This window comes from Arachis ipaensis, chromosome B03 (genome assembly GCF_000816755.2).
Source record: "Arachis ipaensis cultivar K30076 chromosome B03, Araip1.1, whole genome shotgun sequence".
NCBI lineage: Eukaryota > Viridiplantae > Streptophyta > Magnoliopsida > Fabales > Fabaceae > Arachis > Arachis ipaensis.
The window spans coordinates 125,011,719-125,027,981 of NC_029787.2; the positions used below are offsets into that span (position 1 = coordinate 125,011,719).

A 16,263-nucleotide genomic window follows, 5' to 3' on the forward strand; every position below is an offset into this window, starting at 1 on the left:
TTATTCTCTCTATTCCCCTTCTTATTCTCATCATCTTCATCTTCATCTCTCTCTCCTTGTCACTAGTCACTACTGCAGGGTTCTTATCTGATGCTCTGGAACTTACCAACTCCATACTTAACTTAATTAATTAATTAATTAATTTATTTTCATCTTCTATTTTTTCGTGACTTCTCTTATTACAAGGCATTTAAGGTATTATTTCTTTTATTCCAATGCTTGTTGATTCCTCTATCGATTTTGTGATTCTTATCTCTTATCTTGTGTTACAGCTGTTAGCTACTAGCATTGTGTTTTCGTCGGAGACATCCAAGGTAACCTTCTATTTTGCTCTTGTTTTTTTTGTTTTTTGTGTCTTCGTTCATCAACTAAAACAGTTTTTTTTTTTTTTTTGTTATTGTTATGAAAAAAGATGATGGTCTACTTTTGAATGGTTCAGGAGTTCTCTATATTTTGTAGAGTAAACATCACCACTTTAGAGGAAATTGTGTACATTCTTTTATTTTTGTTTGAACAAATAGATTCACTGCTATTGTTATATGTGGGGCATGAATTATCATCAGAACTTGCTCCCTAAACCTAGAGTCCCTTGTGCCAAAACTGATAAAATAATACTTCATTAGAACCACCAGTTCCCTTAACCCTCTTAACTTTCAAGCATTTATATCTTAAATTGTTCTGCTAATTTTTTTCTTAAAATTGTTGATGATGGTGTGTTTCATCATGTCAGCTTTGCATATTTTGCGACTTTGATGTTAATTGATCTTCTTTCTTACATGTAGATATTTCTTACTAGTTCAGGATACACAAGTGCTTCTCCAAGGATAATGTTGGGGCACAAAAATGTCTTGGATGAGGCTCGATTTCAGTATCAAACCAATGAAGCAAATCAACTGCAGTTGTTTGGGAATAGTGAGTTTTCGCCTTTCCTTTTGTCATGGAATAATGGAATTTCACATTGAATGCTTTATCATTTTAGATATGGTTGTTATATATGGGATCTCTTTCTTGTTTGTTGGAGTTTGTTTGCCAGTTGCCACCGCTTGTTCACTAGTAATGGTGATGTTACTTGTTATAACTTTTTATTTGCCTGGAACTGGATTCTTTTACATGTGCTGTGTAACAACCGGCATTGGTAAAATAGAAGAATCAAAGAGTAATCAGTAATAGAAGACAAAACTGCACTCCTTTTGCCTGATATTTGTGGACATGACGGGGCCATCCTTTTTTTCTGGAAAAAGGATGGAGTGACAGATTCTGGGTTATGACGTTTTTCTGTGTTGAATGTTTTTGCTTATGTGCATTTCATATGGATCTTGATGCTCTGGGAGATGGACCATATATCATATAATACACACCAATTTCTGCACCTTTCATGTATTCTTATAGAACTGGTTCAGACGATACCAAGAAACCAAAGAAAATATGTACAATTGCTGAAGGAAATTCATAGAGTCAGGATATCGGAGATCCCTCGCTATCCTTAGTTCCCAAGTTCCTATATCCTCAACATATGCCCTCTGCTCCGTAATAACTTCTTATGTACATTTATCCTACCAATAAACTAACCCTAATCCCTATGTACAAAGTCCCATTTGTCAGGGCTCCATCCTTTTCACATCCTTTCCCTTTTCATAACATTTGAATTGGCCTCACTTGAATGATTTTACATCTTACTGGCAAAGATAAAAATTACCATTTTTTTGTACATCATGTTACTTGCTGTGTAGTTCCTTGAATTCATTTTTCATAGTCTCAAACCAATGTATATGTGACATATCTTGCAGTACAAGCTGGATGCAATATTGACCCTGTTAGTTATGTTGGAAATGAGTATCTCAGCTCCATGTTTCGATCTAATAAACGAAGCAGAGAAGCTGAAGATATATCAAAGCAGCAAAAGCTTCAGATTTCCTTAAATTACAATGTCTGTCAGGACGAAGCTGATCGATTGGCAAATATTCCAAATCCAAATCAAGTGTCAACAGGATTGAGGCTTTCTTATGACGATGATGAGCGCAATTCTTCTGTTACTTCTGCTAGTGGTAGTATGACTGCCGCACCTTCAATCATATTATCCCTTGGTGACAATTTCAGAACCGAGCTTGATAGGCAGCAAGAAGAGCTGGACCAGTATATTCAGCTACAGGTAGAGTGTCATTATAGCTCTTCATTATGTTATTTTGCCCTATAAAAATGCTGAAGAGCCTGAAATATTTAAATTGCAAGAATGATGAGGCATGTGGTTCGTTCTCAGAAGATTGAGTCAGTCCTACATCTATATTTCAACCAACAACCACCATGAAGTTTTTCTGGTCAAGTAGCATTTCTCTTTGTAATATTGTTTGTGAGAGGTCTAGCTTCTATTATTGGTGCTACTTCTGTATGTCCATGTTTTCATCTTATGGTGGATACTTTTCCATTTTGCTTTATCATTTTTCTTCTGCTTTTCAGATAAACCATTATGCAGAGTTCCTGGTAGAAATTTCTCCTTTTTATTGGTAGGCCTTTCATTGAGTAATTTATGAGTAGTTATTCTCCTTGTGAATTATTGCTTGTTGAACACCTCTCAAATGTTTAAATCATGGAGTAAGTCGTGGAAATTTTTTGAATGATTGCTTATGAGTTTTTATCAGTTTTATGTTTTCCTATTGCACTAAGATACAAAGACATATGTTTCACTTTGATTGTGAATCATGGATTTGAGTCTAGTGCACTTTATAATGTTCTCTATGCAGAAGGACCAATTGTCAAAAGCAGTGAGAGATATGAAACAAAAACACATGACCAGTGTCTTTAATGCCATTGAGAAAGGTGTTAGCAAGAAGCTAAGGGAAAAAGATGCAGAGATAGAGAACATTAACCAGAAAAACAGGGAACTAGCAGAGAGAATAAAACAAGTATCCATCGAAGCACAGAGTTGGCACTACAAAGCAAAGTATAATGAACAAGTTGTCAACGTATTAAGGAACAATCTCCAGCAAGCAATTACACAAGGAGTCGAACAAGGAAAGGAAGGGTTCGGAGACAGTAGCGAAGTTGACGATGCCACCTCATATATCGATTTGAATAGCTTGATCAGCAATCCAGGTGCACGAATGAAATCTACTTTGAAGAAGCACCAAGGCATAGAGAATCTGATGTGCAGAGAGTGCAGGGTGAAGGAGGTTTCCATGTTGTTGATGCCTTGCAGACACTTATGCTTGTGTGACAACTGTGATAGATATATCAATGTTTGTCCTGTATGCCAATTGATGAAAACTCAAAGTGTCCAGGTGTATCTGTCTTAACTTGCAAAGGGTAAGTATTTAAAAGGGAAAAAAATGGAATATGCATGGCTGTTCTTGTGTGACTTGTTTACCTAAGATGAATTATAAGTGAAGTTATTGCAAAATTCACATCCATAGAATATCAATATTCTCTATTGAGATTTCCTTGTGTTAACAGCTTTCCTCCTTTTCCTGTAAACTTTCCTATGGAGCATCTTTCCTCAGTGTGTTAATAATTGATGCATCATGAACACATGAAGATTGGGCTGTAAATATTCTTTAAACCCTGTTGTTGGTTGTATAAGAAGGAACATTTGCTGCTCTATGTTAATAACTATACCGAGTTTTGCATCATATTTGGCAAAATGGTTTTGATGAACTAGCTCTTGCCTACACTTTTCTTATTGGAAGGATCCATTTCTCATGTTATTTTTGTTATCTATTTTTCTTTTTCCTTTTTTTGTCTCATGTTTTATTTAATACCATGTACCAAACAAGAGCTTAATGTTATCACAATTTTCTGTTATTACACTATTCTGTTAACATATACTTTCTTTTTGGTGACTACACTATTCTGTTAACATACAATAAAACTCTCTTGGTAATGGATGTAAGTGGAAGCTGGAAGGTCACTATGTCAAAAGTCTGAGAGTGGTTTATAGGCACTAGGCACGATTATGCATGGATTCAAGAAATTACTAGGGGTATTCCAGATGAAACTACACCGGCCACAATTCAAATAATAAGCATGTTGTATCATTATTACAAGCTTTCTTCTAAGATGCCTTGCTTGAAAAAAGAACACGCCATCAAAACAATTGTCACCAATTGGTGACTGATAATTTGGTGAAGTTCTTGCTAACCGTTACCAATCTTCAATTCTTTATACATAGTATATAATTGGATTTGGATGATCCTTGCGAGATTGAATAGATCTAAGTGCCTCAAATTCTGACTGTGGAAGGGAACTTGAATATAAGATTACACTTTCGGAACTGAACATTTAACGGCCAGCTCTTCAAATTTTTTATTTTGATTTCTATTTAAATAATTTATCATAGAAAAAAATACACCTGGGCTAAAAACACTGTGGGCTACTGTTCACTGGGCCTGATGGGTTCCAAATGTAACCAAATCATGAATCATGGTGGGCTACCAAAAAATAGACACACACACACGAATGGCGGTTCTATCTTCTAGTAGGTAGTCCTAAAAATTCCAGAACAGTTAACAGTTAACATAGCATAGGTTCTATCTTCAATTTGTGCCATAAGCACAAAAGAAAGCTTGGAGATCGAAATCGATCATCATAATCCCCATCATCATCTTCCCTCATTCGATTTTCCCAAAAATACCTAACCATGGTGTTCATCGTGCCACCCAATCACAGAACCCTAGCATTAGACATAAACCCTAACTCCACCACACTCCATCGCCTCAAGCTTGCAATTGAAGATAATTATGGCATCTCCGTTTCTCAGCAGCGTTTGTTTATCTCCAACAGCCTCCGACTGCTCGGAAATGACGATTCTGCACTTATATCCGACCTCGGCGTCGGACCTTACTCAACTCTAACCCTTCACGTTCCTTTCCTTGGCGGCACGCAGCCTCCGGCGGTTCCCAAGCCACGGTTCGACTTTCTCAACTCGAAGCCGCCGCCGAACTACGTCGCCGGTCTCGGTCGTGGTGCCACAGGGTTCACCACTCGATCTGATATCGGTCCTGCCCGCGCCGCGCCCGATCTTCCCGACAGATCCGCCACAACTATTGGCGGTGCAGCTGCTGCCCCCGCTGGAAGAGGAAGAGGGAAAGGCGGCGAGGAAGAGGAAGAAGATGAAGGAGAAGATAAAGGCTATGACGAGAATCAGAAATTTGATGAATTCGAAGGGAACGATGTTGGTTTGTTCGCATCTGCGGAGTATGATGAGGATGATAAAGAAGCTGATGCTGTTTGGGAAGCTATTGATAAGAGAATGGATTCGAGGAGGAAGGATAGGAGGGAAGCGAGGTTGAAGCAGGAGATTGAGAAGTACCGTGCTTCGAATCCGAAGATCACAGAACAGTTTGCAGATTTGAAGAGGAAGTTGTATACTTTATCTGCTGATGAGTGGGAGAATATACCCGAAATTGGGGATTATTCATTGAGGAACAAGAAAAAGAGGTTTGAAAGCTTTGTGCCCGTACCTGATACATTACTTGAGAAGGCAAGGCAGGAGCAGGAGCATGTCACGGCATTGGACCCTAAGACCAGGGCTGCTGGAGGGACCGAGACTCCTTGGGCGCAGACTCCGGTGACGGACTTGACTGCCGTTGGTGAGGGCAGGGGTACTGTGTTGTCCTTGAAGTTAGATAGGTTGTCGGATTCAGTTTCTGGTTTAACTAATGTGGATCCTAAGGGTTATTTGACTACTTTGAAGAGCATGAAGATTACCAGTGATGCTGAGATTTCGGATATTAAGAAGGCTAGGTTGTTGCTCAAGAGTGTTACTCAGACGAATCCAAAGCATCCACCTGGCTGGATTGCCGCTGCTAGGTTGGAGGAGCTGGCGGGGAAGATTCAGGCAGCGAGACAATTGATACAGAGAGGGTGCGAGGAGTGTCCTAAGAATGAGGATGTGTGGCTGGAAGCTTGTAGGTTGGCAAATCCTGAGGAGGCAAAGGCGGTTATAGCTCGGGGTGTGAAGTCGATTCCAACTTCTGTGAAGTTGTGGATGCAGGCCTCGAAGTTGGAGCAGGATGATGCAAACAAGAGTAGGGTGTTGAGGAAAGGGTTGGAGCACATTCCGGATTCGGTTAGGCTGTGGAAGGCTGTTGTGGAGCTTGCCAATGAAGAAGATGCCAGGCTCTTGCTTCACAGAGCTGTGGAATGCTGTCCTTTGCATGTTGAGCTTTGGCTTGCACTTGCGAGGTTGGAGACTTATGATAATGCTAAGAAGGTTCTTAACAGGGCAAGGGAGAGGCTGCCCAAGGAGCCTGCCATATGGATAACAGCTGCAAAGTTGGAAGAAGCTAATGGGAACACTTCCATGGTTGGCAAGATTATTGAGAGGGGTATAAGGAGTCTCCAGAGAGAAGCTGTGGTAATTGATAGAGAGGCTTGGATGAGGGAAGCGGAGGCTGCAGAGCGTGCTGGATCTGTCGCTACTTGCCAAGCTATAATCCATCATACAATTGGAGTTGGAGTGGAAGAAGAAGATAGGAAGAGGACATGGGTTGCTGATGCAGAGGAATGCAAGAAGAGAGGTTCTATTGAGACTGCCAGAGCTATATATTCTCATGCATTGACTGTCTTTTTAACTAAGAAGAGCATATGGCTCAAAGCTGCACAACTTGAAAAGACTCATGGAACCAGGGAATCTCTGGATGCATTACTTCGAAAAGCAGTTACCTATAGACCACAGGCTGAAGTTCTATGGCTTATGGGTGCCAAAGAGAAGTGGCTTGCTGGTGATGTCCCTGCAGCTCGAGCCATCCTCCAAGAAGCTTATGCTGCCATTCCTAATTCCGAGGAAATATGGCTTGCGGCTTTCAAGCTAGAATTTGAAAACCATGAACCTGAGAGAGCCAGAATGTTGTTGGCTAAAGCCAGAGAGAGGGGAGGCACAGAGAGAGTGTGGATGAAATCAGCAATTGTTGAGAGAGAGCTGGGAAACATCGAAGAGGAGCGGAGGTTGCTAGATGAAGGACTGAAGAAATTCCCTTCATTCTTCAAACTGTGGTTGATGCTTGGCCAGCTTGAAGAGCGGCTTGCTGAGAATGCAAAGAGACAAGATCAGCCTGAAAGCCACCATCATCATACGAGGGAAGCTAAGAAGGTCTATGAATCTGGACTGAAGAACTGTCCTAATTGTGTACCTCTTTGGCTTTCTCTTGCTAATCTTGAGGAGATGATGAATGGACTGAGTAAAGCTCGTGCAGTTCTCACAATGGCTAGAAAGAAGAATCCTCAAAATCCTGAACTCTGGCTAGCTGCTGTAAGAGCAGAATTGAAGCATGGATTCAAGAAAGAAGCTGATATTTTGATGGCAAAAGCATTGCAGGAGTGTCCCAACAGTGGTATTCTTTGGGCTGCATCAATTGAGATGGTTCCCCGTCCTCAGCGCAAAACCAAGAGTATGGATGCTCTCAAGAAATGCGATCATGATCCCCATGTTATCGCGGCTGTGGCCAAATTGTTCTGGCACGATAGGAAGGTGGACAAAGCTAGGACCTGGTTGAACAGGGCAGTGACATTAGCTCCTGACATTGGGGATTTCTGGGCATTGTGCTACAAATTTGAACTTCAGCATGGAACTGAGGACAGCCAGAAGGATGTTTTGAAGAGGTGCGTTAGTGCAGAACCAAAACATGGAGAAAAATGGCAAGCTATCTCAAAGGCAGTTGAGAACTCCCACCAGCCTACCGAAGCCATCTTGAAGAAAGTGGTGGTTGCACTTGGGAAGGAGGAGAATGCAGCTGAGAATAATAAACATTGACGTCGCATAGTTATAAGCCTATAGTATTTCTGTTGTTTAGATTGTAGTATGATTTATTAGTTTAGAATTTTGATACCTACGATTATGAGTAGCTGAAAACAGAGGTGTGTTTTATAGATATTTGGAGCTTTTCAGGGAAGCATTCGTTGTTGTTTCAGAATCTAAATTTGTTGCATATTTAATGCTCAAACCATTTGATGCTATTAATTGAATCACAATCAAGCAATTCATATAAGTAGTTCTGCAAGGTTAGCTAGGTAAGGTTTTTGAGATGTCGTGTGTTTCGGGTCACTGCAGAGGTAGAATTGCTTCATGAGAATTCACTTAAAATATGATGAGATAAAGATAAACAAACTTATTTTATTGTTCAATTTGAGCAGTTAAAAAGTTCCAACTATATAATATAAAACCAGTATATTGACTATATTCATTCGTTTATTTCGGTTTCTTCACACCAAAGAAAAGTTTGCTATAGAATGAAAAATAATGCAAAACAGATAAGAACGCAGAGCTACTTGACAACATAAAACTTTTTTGAAAGGAGGCATCGTCATTCCCTAGATGCTGCTGAAACACTTGTTCTCCAAGCAAACAAATCCTCAACTCACTCTACTCGCTTTCGTTAGATCCACAACAACAGCAATAATACCTTCCAACAATTCCCACGTGCCATTTCGCCCCAACACCGTTGACCCTATCTATCTCAAGAACCGCCAAATCAACGCTTTCATCAAATCTAGGAACCTAAATTCAGCACTCGCAGTGTTCCACAGCACTTCCCTTCGTGATGCCGTCACCTACAACTTACTCATTTCAGGGCATGCCACGTGTCATGATGGCTCACCGCCACGTGCTCTTCATCTCTACGCCGAAATGGGTTTGCTTGGAATAACGGAAACCCCAACCACGTTCACATCTGTTATATCTCTCTGTGCTAATCATGGGTTCTTCGGAGAAGGCCTTCAGGTTCATTGCAAGGTTGTCAAGTTTGGTTTCTTGTCGAACGTGTTCGTTGGTGGCGCCCTTGTTGGGTTCTATATGAATTTGGGGTTATGTGGGGCTGCACTGGAGCTGTTTGACGAATTGCCAGAGAGAAATTTAGCTCTGTGGAATGTGGTGCTGCGCGGGTTGTGTGAATTGGGTTGTGTTGATGAGTTGGTTGGGTTTTATTACTCTTGGATGTGGTTTGAAGGTGTGGAGCCGAATGGGGTCACCTTTTGTTATTTGCTTAGGGGGTGTGGTATTGAGAGAAGGTTGCATGAAGGGATGAAGATTCAAGGAAGAATTTTGAAGATGGGTTTGGTAGAATCTAATGTCTTTGTTGCTAATGCTTTGGTGGATTTTTACTCTGCTTGTGGGTGCTGGGTTGGTGCAAGGAAGTGTTTTGAGGCTATACTAGTTGAGGATGTCATATCTTGGAACTCGTTGGTTTGTGTTTATGCAGAAAATGAGTTGGTGTTTGAAGCTTTGAAACTGTTTAGTGTTATGCAATTCTGGGGGAAGAGGCCATCTGTGCGTTCTATGGTGGGGTTTTTGAATTTGTGTAGTAGAAATAAAGATGTTGTATTGGGGAAGCAGGTTCACTGTTGTGTTTTGAAATTGGGTCTTGATGAAATGAGTGTGCATGTTCAATCTGCATTGATTGATATGTATGGAAAATGTAGTGATCTTGAGAGTTCTGTAGCTGTGTTTGAATGTCTCCCTGAGAGAACTTTGGAGTGTTGCAATTCGTTGATGACTTCCCTTTCTTACTGCGGTGCAATTGAAGATGTGGTGGAGTTGTTTTATTTGATGATTGATGAAGGTATTAGGCCAGATGAAGTAACCTTCTCTTCAACGCTGAAGGCATTGTCGGTCTCTGCTTCAGCTAGCTTCACGATAACTCAGTTATTGCATTGCTTTGCATTAAAATACGGACTCGAAGGAGATGCTGCAGTGGCATGCTCCCTAATGGATGCATATTCAAGATGTGGCCATGTGGAACATTCTTGTGAGATCTTTGAGGGTCTTAGTTCTCCAAATGCTATTTGTTTCACATCTATGATCAATGGATATGCCCGAAATGGAATGGGGGAAGAAGGACTTGCAGTGCTTCAGGCTATGATTGAGAAGGGCCTAAAACCAGATAAAGTTACCTTTTTATGTGCATTAACAGGATGCAATCATAAAGGGCTAGTTGAGGAGGGCAAAATAGTTTTTGACTCCATGAAATCTCTTCATGGGATTCACCCCAATCGCCAGCACTTTTCATGCATTGTAGATCTTTTATGCCGTGCTGGGCTCCTATATGAAGCTGAAGACTTGCTGCTACTCTCACCAGAAAAAAGCGATTGTGTTATGTGGAGCTCGTTGCTGCGAAGTTGCAGGGTCCATGGGAATGAAGAGGTTGGAACAAGAGCAGCGCAGGCTTTAGTCGAGCTAGGCTCCAATAACCCTGCAGTGTTGTTGCAAGCTTCAAATTTCTATGCTGAGATTGGGAAGTCTGATGCCTCAAGAGAAATCAGAGAGGTTGCTCTAGCAAGGAAGATGATAAGGGAGATTGGACATAGTTTAATTGAGCTAAAATATTGATTGTTGAAATATACAACTAAAAGAAAAGAGTTCGTGAATTGGGGAAGCATCTTGCCCATTATTCACACGAGAAACCAATCATGGCAGATATTACTGTGTCGGTGAAGATGTTTACTAAGATGTCCAGGTCTTGTGTCTTGTCTATTTGGGCAATCCTACATTCTAAGGGAAAGGTTTCTTTTGGGAGGAGCTTCTGTTGGGCATGCCAAGAAATTGAAAGTCGGCATTTGTGTTCCCTTGTTTGGTGTAACTAACTGACACTCCTAATAATAGAAAAATATATACTTTTTTCCCTTTTATGTACAGCATTGAGTTATGGCTACATAGTAATGCAATTTGAAATAACTTGAGAAATGTAACAAGGTCTTAGATTACATGTGACCTGATCCCCTTCTCTTTCAGGTTGGCAAATTAGAGATTGTGCAACTGTTAACAGTACTCATGAGTTTTGTAATTGGTTGATGAGTAAAGCAAAATGCTACAAAAATATATTTTTCCTTGTACTTTAAGTGTGGGGCATGTAGAAAATGTAACACCTTCATACACTTTCAAGCCAAGCCATAAAAGCACTCCAAATCCTTCATTTTTCAGAGCTAATCTACACATATAAATTAAAACCAAGCATTCATTCATTCATTAATCAAATCAACAACCAATCCTTGCAGTACAGCCTACAACAGGAAAACATGGACAAATTCTTCTTGGTTTCCTTATTGTGTTTGCTGATAGCGGCTCATGGAGTCACAGGAACCCTGACATGTGACAACATTGCCATGCTTGATGAACTTGCAAATATGGATACAGAAGAAAATGAGATAGAGCTCTCTGACATTCCTTCATGGACAAGTGAGCGTGGTGGAAAGGTTCTTGTGAATGTTGATAGCTTTGGTGCTGCTGGAGATGGAGAATCTGATGATACTGAGGTAATTTCTTTCGTTATCAACAAATATCATTATTGATTTATACCTGGAATTGCCAATGTGGTCCATTGTTTTTGCTGAACATGCACTTCACAAATTTGACAATGTTGGATTTTTTATCTAATGGTGTTATGCTCAGGCTTTCCGAAAAGCATGGAATGTTTCTTGCTCTACACCAAATTCTGTGTTCTTAGTTCCCCAAGGACGCCGCTACCTTGTCAATGCAACAAAATTCATAGGGCCTTGTAAAGGCACTCTAATCATCCAGGTGATCATGCACGGAAATATTTATATCTTTCATATTTTATAGTTTTGCATTATCCATGAGTTCATGTTTATTGACATAGTATTAGCATTTATCAGATTGATGGAACAATAGTAGCACCAGATGAGCCTAAGAACTGGGATTCAAAATTAGCACGCGTTTGGCTTGATTTTTCAAAATTGGAGAAAGCTGTTTTCCAAGGTGCTGGAGTTATTGATGGCTCAGGCAAAAAATGGTGGGAAGCATCTTGCAAGAAGAACAAGTCTAATGTAAATTTTCTGAACTTGGTCTCATTGAATTTGCTATATTTTATAAAAACTTCAGCTGCAAGCAATTATTTCTCTCTCTCTATTTATTTACTTTTATTTTTATTTTGCAGCCTTGCAAAGGTGCACCAACAGTAAGCACCATTCTCTTAACCACTAATTATATTCTACTCTCTGTATTCGGTATATCTGTTGTTCTCAAATTTCAATGTAATATTTATAAGTTTCATTCTTTTTTTTTCATATTTATTGTCAACACTATGTTAAACATAATAAACAATAAAATGTATGCACTATAAATTAAGTAGTTGTTAAATAAGAGTATTTAGGGTATTTAATTTTGTAATTCATTCTTTATTTTGAGTTCCTTGATTATTGTTCAAATATAGTAAACTAGAATCTAGGAGGAGTATGTTCCAACTAGAAGGTTTTACAATGTGTTATATGAAGATTACCAAATGTTGCTCAACTTTGATGGAATTGATTGCAGGCATTGACCATTGATTCAAGCTCAGGTATAAAGGTGAAAGGACTAACTATACAGCATAGCCAACAGATTCATTTTACCATATCAAGGTGTAATTCTGTTAGGATTTATGGTGTCAAAGTGTCATCACCAGATGACAGCCCAAACACCGACGGAATTCATATTAGTGAATCAACTAATGTCATAATCCAAGACAGCAAAATTGGAGCAGGTTCTGAACTTTTTCACCCTTTTGTCAACTTAGTGATTCTTGCATCAACACAAGTTTAACAACTCATTTAGATATGTCTTCACAATAAAAGTGGTTCCATTACCTTTATTTTAAGACAGATTTATTTGTACATGGATCTTACCAACTCCTTTTTTTTTTGTATTAAAAACATGATTTATGAGTTGTTAAACTTATGTCCTTTCAAAAAATTTTCAGAATTTCTTTATTTCATTTATAGTTCAACCTTTTAAATGAAGACATTGAATTGTGAGTTCAGACCCTTAGAAAAAAGAACACACTGAATTCTTAGTGGAATAAAATCACTTCAATGTTTCTAAAGTTTATACTATGATATTCAGGGGATGATTGCATATCAATTGTGAATGCCAGTTCCAATATCAAAATGAAAAGAATTTTTTGTGGACCAGGACATGGAATTAGGTATCATCTAATCTTCAAAACAGCATTTAATGAATTCTTGTGTCACTATTTTTAGTTGCTAGGTTAAAATGTTTATATTTTTAGGCTCAGATTTTCAGTTTATTCGCTGATAATCTTATATTTTAAATTGTTATCAATTTAATTCTATGTGATAGTTTTGTTAGTCTAAAATTTCATGCCACTTTAACAAGCTAATTAATTGACATTTTAACCTTTTTTAATTTTTATTTATTACCCAAAAAATCTAAACTTTTTCAGCATTGGGAGCCTTGGGAAAGACAATTCAACTGGCATAGTGACAAAAGTGATTTTAGATACAGCAGTTATTAAGGATACTACAAATGGTGTCAGGATTAAGACTTGGCAGGTACACCTCCTAATTGATATTTTTACTTTTTTATTTTATTTTAATTGTAACAAATTTTGGAAGGTATTAATTCATTGCATATAGTTGAAAATTAAAAGTTTCAGTTTTTAATTAATAATTTTTACTATTGAAGGCTTAAACTAACAACTTAGTTGATTAGCAAAACCCTTAGATTTATAAAGGTTTCTACATGCACTGAAAACAATAACAAATACATACAGTATAATAATAATAATCCATGAAAATTGATGTATCTTGTATATGAGAATGACAAGATTTTTCTTTCCATTGTTTTTCTCTGGAACATACACAGGGGGGTTCTGGGTATGTTCGTGGAGTACGCTTTCAGAATGTGAAGATGGAAAATGCCTCAAACCCCATTATTATTGATCAATTTTACTGTGATTCACCAACTACTTGTCAAAACCAGGTACATAATTAAAACTATAAAATGAAATTAATGAACACAGGATTGACTAAGAACTTATATTTTTGTTTGATAGCATGCTTCACATTTTCTTGTACTTAATTTTGAAGTTTTAATGAATTAAGCTCAACACTAGGTTGATTTAGGTGATTTTGGCAGTTGATTTCCTTTAGTACGGTCTTAATTGAAGTCATGTAAATGAAAGAAATTACTTGAGGTATAATGATTTCTTTTTATACAAGTAATTTTATGTACAAAATTAAACGCAAACCTTTGAACGAATAATGTGTTATTTCGACCAAACTGGAGTGTTTTGCAGATAAATTCTCTTGTTTTCCACCAATCACCTCTATTTAAATAATTTCAAATAAAATATTTTCATATTATGCAGTAATAATAATGTTATGTTATGATGATCTCTTAGCCTGCGTTTGGTTTTGAGCACATGACAAGACAAGACACAAAGGATAGAGACATAAAAATTAGTATTTTTGTATTTTGTTTGGTGGTGAACTGAATATAAGATAGAATAAATAATAAAAAGTCTAACTTACCTTCATTTTTTTCTTCACACAAAATTTAGAATAAAAAATAAAATGATAAAAAATATAATTTTGAAAATTTGATAGTGATAATAAAAGAAAAAATAAAAAAATAAATTGTATCTCCGTCCAGTGTCTTTATGTCCTTTATATTAAAAATGATACAAAATACACTAATTCAGTGTTCTAAGACACAATATCTCTGTCCATGTCTCACTTACTAAACACGATTTTGTGTTTCAGTATCCTATCTTTATAAACAAACACAACCTTATGTACATGTGATTTTTTTGTCAGACATCAGCCGTGGAGATAAGCGAGATCATGTATCAGAACATTAGTGGGACAACAAGGAGTGCTAAGGCCATTCAATTTGCATGCAGTGACACAGTTCCATGCAGCAGCTTGGTTCTTAGCAATGTGGACTTGGAGAAGCAAGACGGCACTGTCGAAACTTACTGTCACTCCGCTCAAGGCTTCGGCTATGGTGTTGTGCACCCTTCTGCCGATTGCCTCAATTCCAGCGACAACACTTCGGAAGTTATTACAGAACCAATCACAGTCGAAGAGGAGGAGGATACTCATCACACTGAACTATAAGTTGACTCTCTCTATTATCTCTATAGAAGCATTATTATACAGTAATGAGTAACCATTTGATTGCTATTATTATTATTTATATGAAACAAGGCAAATGAGAATGCAAGTAGGAATAGTTATGGTATGTTGGATGAGGTTTGAGGTGAGAGATCAGAGAGAAAAATCAAAGGATGTCTTGTTGACACTATACTATTAGGTATTACATTGAAACTGATTTCAGAAAAAAAAAACAGAGAAATGTACTAGCATTGATTGAAGAAAGAAAAAGAGACATGTATCTGATTTTATAATTTTGATTGAGATTTTATGTTAATCTTTAGTATTGTGTTTATGGATTTGATTCTTTCTGGTGATACTTTCAACATAAAGTACAGTAAGATTGTGCAACAATTTTCCTTGTTATAAAATTGGTCTTTGGTTAATTTTTCATCATGTTATGAATTGCATGATCACTTACATATAGTAATAAATAATAGTAATGTTCTTATTTGGCCACCAGTCATTGCAAATGGACAAACACATGGACTCTTCAGGAACACTGCATTAATGTAATGTATTTGAAAACTGTGGTCCAAAGTGTCATATATTAGTTGATGAAGCCAATATTTGGAACTGGTAGAATCCTAGAAAGGAGTTGTTTCTTTCAGTTGGTTTCTTTTACCAGACAACAAAAAAGGAGGACATAACAAAATGATGGTATTATCATTTTTATGTAACTAGTTTATGGATCTTTTCAAAACTCAAACATAACCAAAATTGGACTAAACTGCTAGTATTTAAAAATTCTAAAATTAATAACTGATCAAATAGGGAGTTGAAGACTGCAGTGTCAATGGTCCAGTGCACATGGGGTTGTAAAAAGGTGTGGATCAAGATGGGATTTTAGCATATTCACTTTAGGATTAGATTGGATAAAGATGAATACAAAGACAAAACAAATCAACAATCTTTATGTGGATACAAGGGTCCAGCATTTTGTGTAGTTTGTTATCTTACACGTGGCTCTTCTTTGGTCTTAAACTTATATGCACCAGAAAGAAATCTTCCCTAGTCTTCTAAAGCACATAAAGAAAAAAAAAACTCATGATATCATATGTAATATTATGAAATCCTAAATCTTAATAGTGCCAACTAAGACCATACATTTAAAAAAAAAAAAATGCTCTTTAGTTATAAAATTTGCATGAAGTGCCAAATTGAGGTGACCAACTATGAGTAGTTACAAGCTTCCCTTTGACTAAGCTTATCAACTTTCATGGGGCATATATATTTCCACCATATTCGAATTGGTATTAGCATATTTTAAATTGTCCATAAAAATTTGGAAGTATATTATTCTCATATTTGTTTGAAATTTTTAAATTTAATTTTTAAAAAAATAATCTTTTGTCTAAAATATAAAATTTTATTTCTCATCTGAGA

The 16,263-nt window shown here is 37.5% G+C and overlaps 4 protein-coding genes across 11 annotated transcripts in view; all 4 read left to right on the forward strand.

Annotated features, from left to right (window-relative positions):
• LOC107631333 (probable BOI-related E3 ubiquitin-protein ligase 2) overlaps positions 1 to 3,673 on the forward strand; it is a 5,274-nt gene extending 1,601 nt beyond the window's left edge. For 2 of the 7 annotated variants that reach the window (XM_016334744.2, XM_016334749.2), the window contains 3 exons: positions 783 to 912; positions 1,788 to 2,149; positions 2,739 to 3,673. In XM_016334744.2, coding sequence (XP_016190230.1) covers positions 783 to 912; positions 1,788 to 2,149; positions 2,739 to 3,290 — 1,044 coding nt within the window. In that variant the 3' untranslated portion in view covers positions 3,291 to 3,673. Of the gene's footprint in view, positions 1 to 6; positions 196 to 272; positions 315 to 782; positions 913 to 1,787; positions 2,150 to 2,738 lie in introns of those variants that run through there. The other 5 variants (XM_021119637.1, XM_016334748.2, XM_016334746.2 and 2 more) reach the window with 4 other exon arrangements.
• On the forward strand, positions 4,462 to 7,959 carry LOC107631332 (protein STABILIZED1). Its single transcript, XM_016334743.2, has one exon. It carries the CDS (start codon positions 4,631 to 4,633, stop codon positions 7,742 to 7,744), a length of 3,114 nt encoding a protein of 1,037 aa, XP_016190229.1. The 5' UTR covers positions 4,462 to 4,630; the 3' UTR covers positions 7,745 to 7,959.
• Positions 8,306 to 10,315, forward strand: LOC107631329 (putative pentatricopeptide repeat-containing protein At3g05240). Its single transcript, XM_016334740.2, has one exon. It carries the CDS (start codon positions 8,306 to 8,308, stop codon positions 10,313 to 10,315), a length of 2,010 nt encoding a protein of 669 aa, XP_016190226.1.
• Positions 10,852 to 15,081, forward strand: LOC107631330 (probable polygalacturonase At1g80170). Of its 2 annotated transcripts, XM_016334741.2 has the most exons (9): positions 10,852 to 11,238; positions 11,375 to 11,503; positions 11,599 to 11,769; positions 11,880 to 11,900; positions 12,257 to 12,464; positions 12,824 to 12,905; positions 13,164 to 13,272; positions 13,586 to 13,702; positions 14,539 to 15,081. In XM_016334741.2, exons 1-9 carry the CDS (start codon positions 11,002 to 11,004, stop codon positions 14,839 to 14,841), a joined length of 1,377 nt encoding a protein of 458 aa, XP_016190227.1. In that variant the 5' UTR covers positions 10,852 to 11,001; the 3' UTR covers positions 14,842 to 15,081. The 2 variants fall into 2 exon arrangements, with proteins under 2 accessions (XP_016190227.1, XP_016190228.1); XM_016334742.2 differs by lacking the exon at positions 13,586 to 13,702.

Coding starts and splice junctions, on each gene's coding strand:
- LOC107631332 (XM_016334743.2), top strand. CDS start 4,631: ATGGTGTTCATCGTGCCACCCAATCACAGAACCCTAGCATTAGACATA.
- LOC107631329 (XM_016334740.2), top strand. CDS start 8,306: ATGCTGCTGAAACACTTGTTCTCCAAGCAAACAAATCCTCAACTCACT.
- LOC107631330 (XM_016334741.2), top strand. CDS start 11,002: ATGGACAAATTCTTCTTGGTTTCCTTATTGTGTTTGCTGATAGCGGCT. Junction 11,504..11,598: donor AAGGCACTCTAATCATCCAG/GTGATCATGCAC, acceptor AGCATTTATCAG/ATTGATGGAACAATAGTAGC. Junction 12,465..12,823: donor AGACAGCAAAATTGGAGCAG/GTTCTGAACTTT, acceptor TATGATATTCAG/GGGATGATTGCATATCAATT.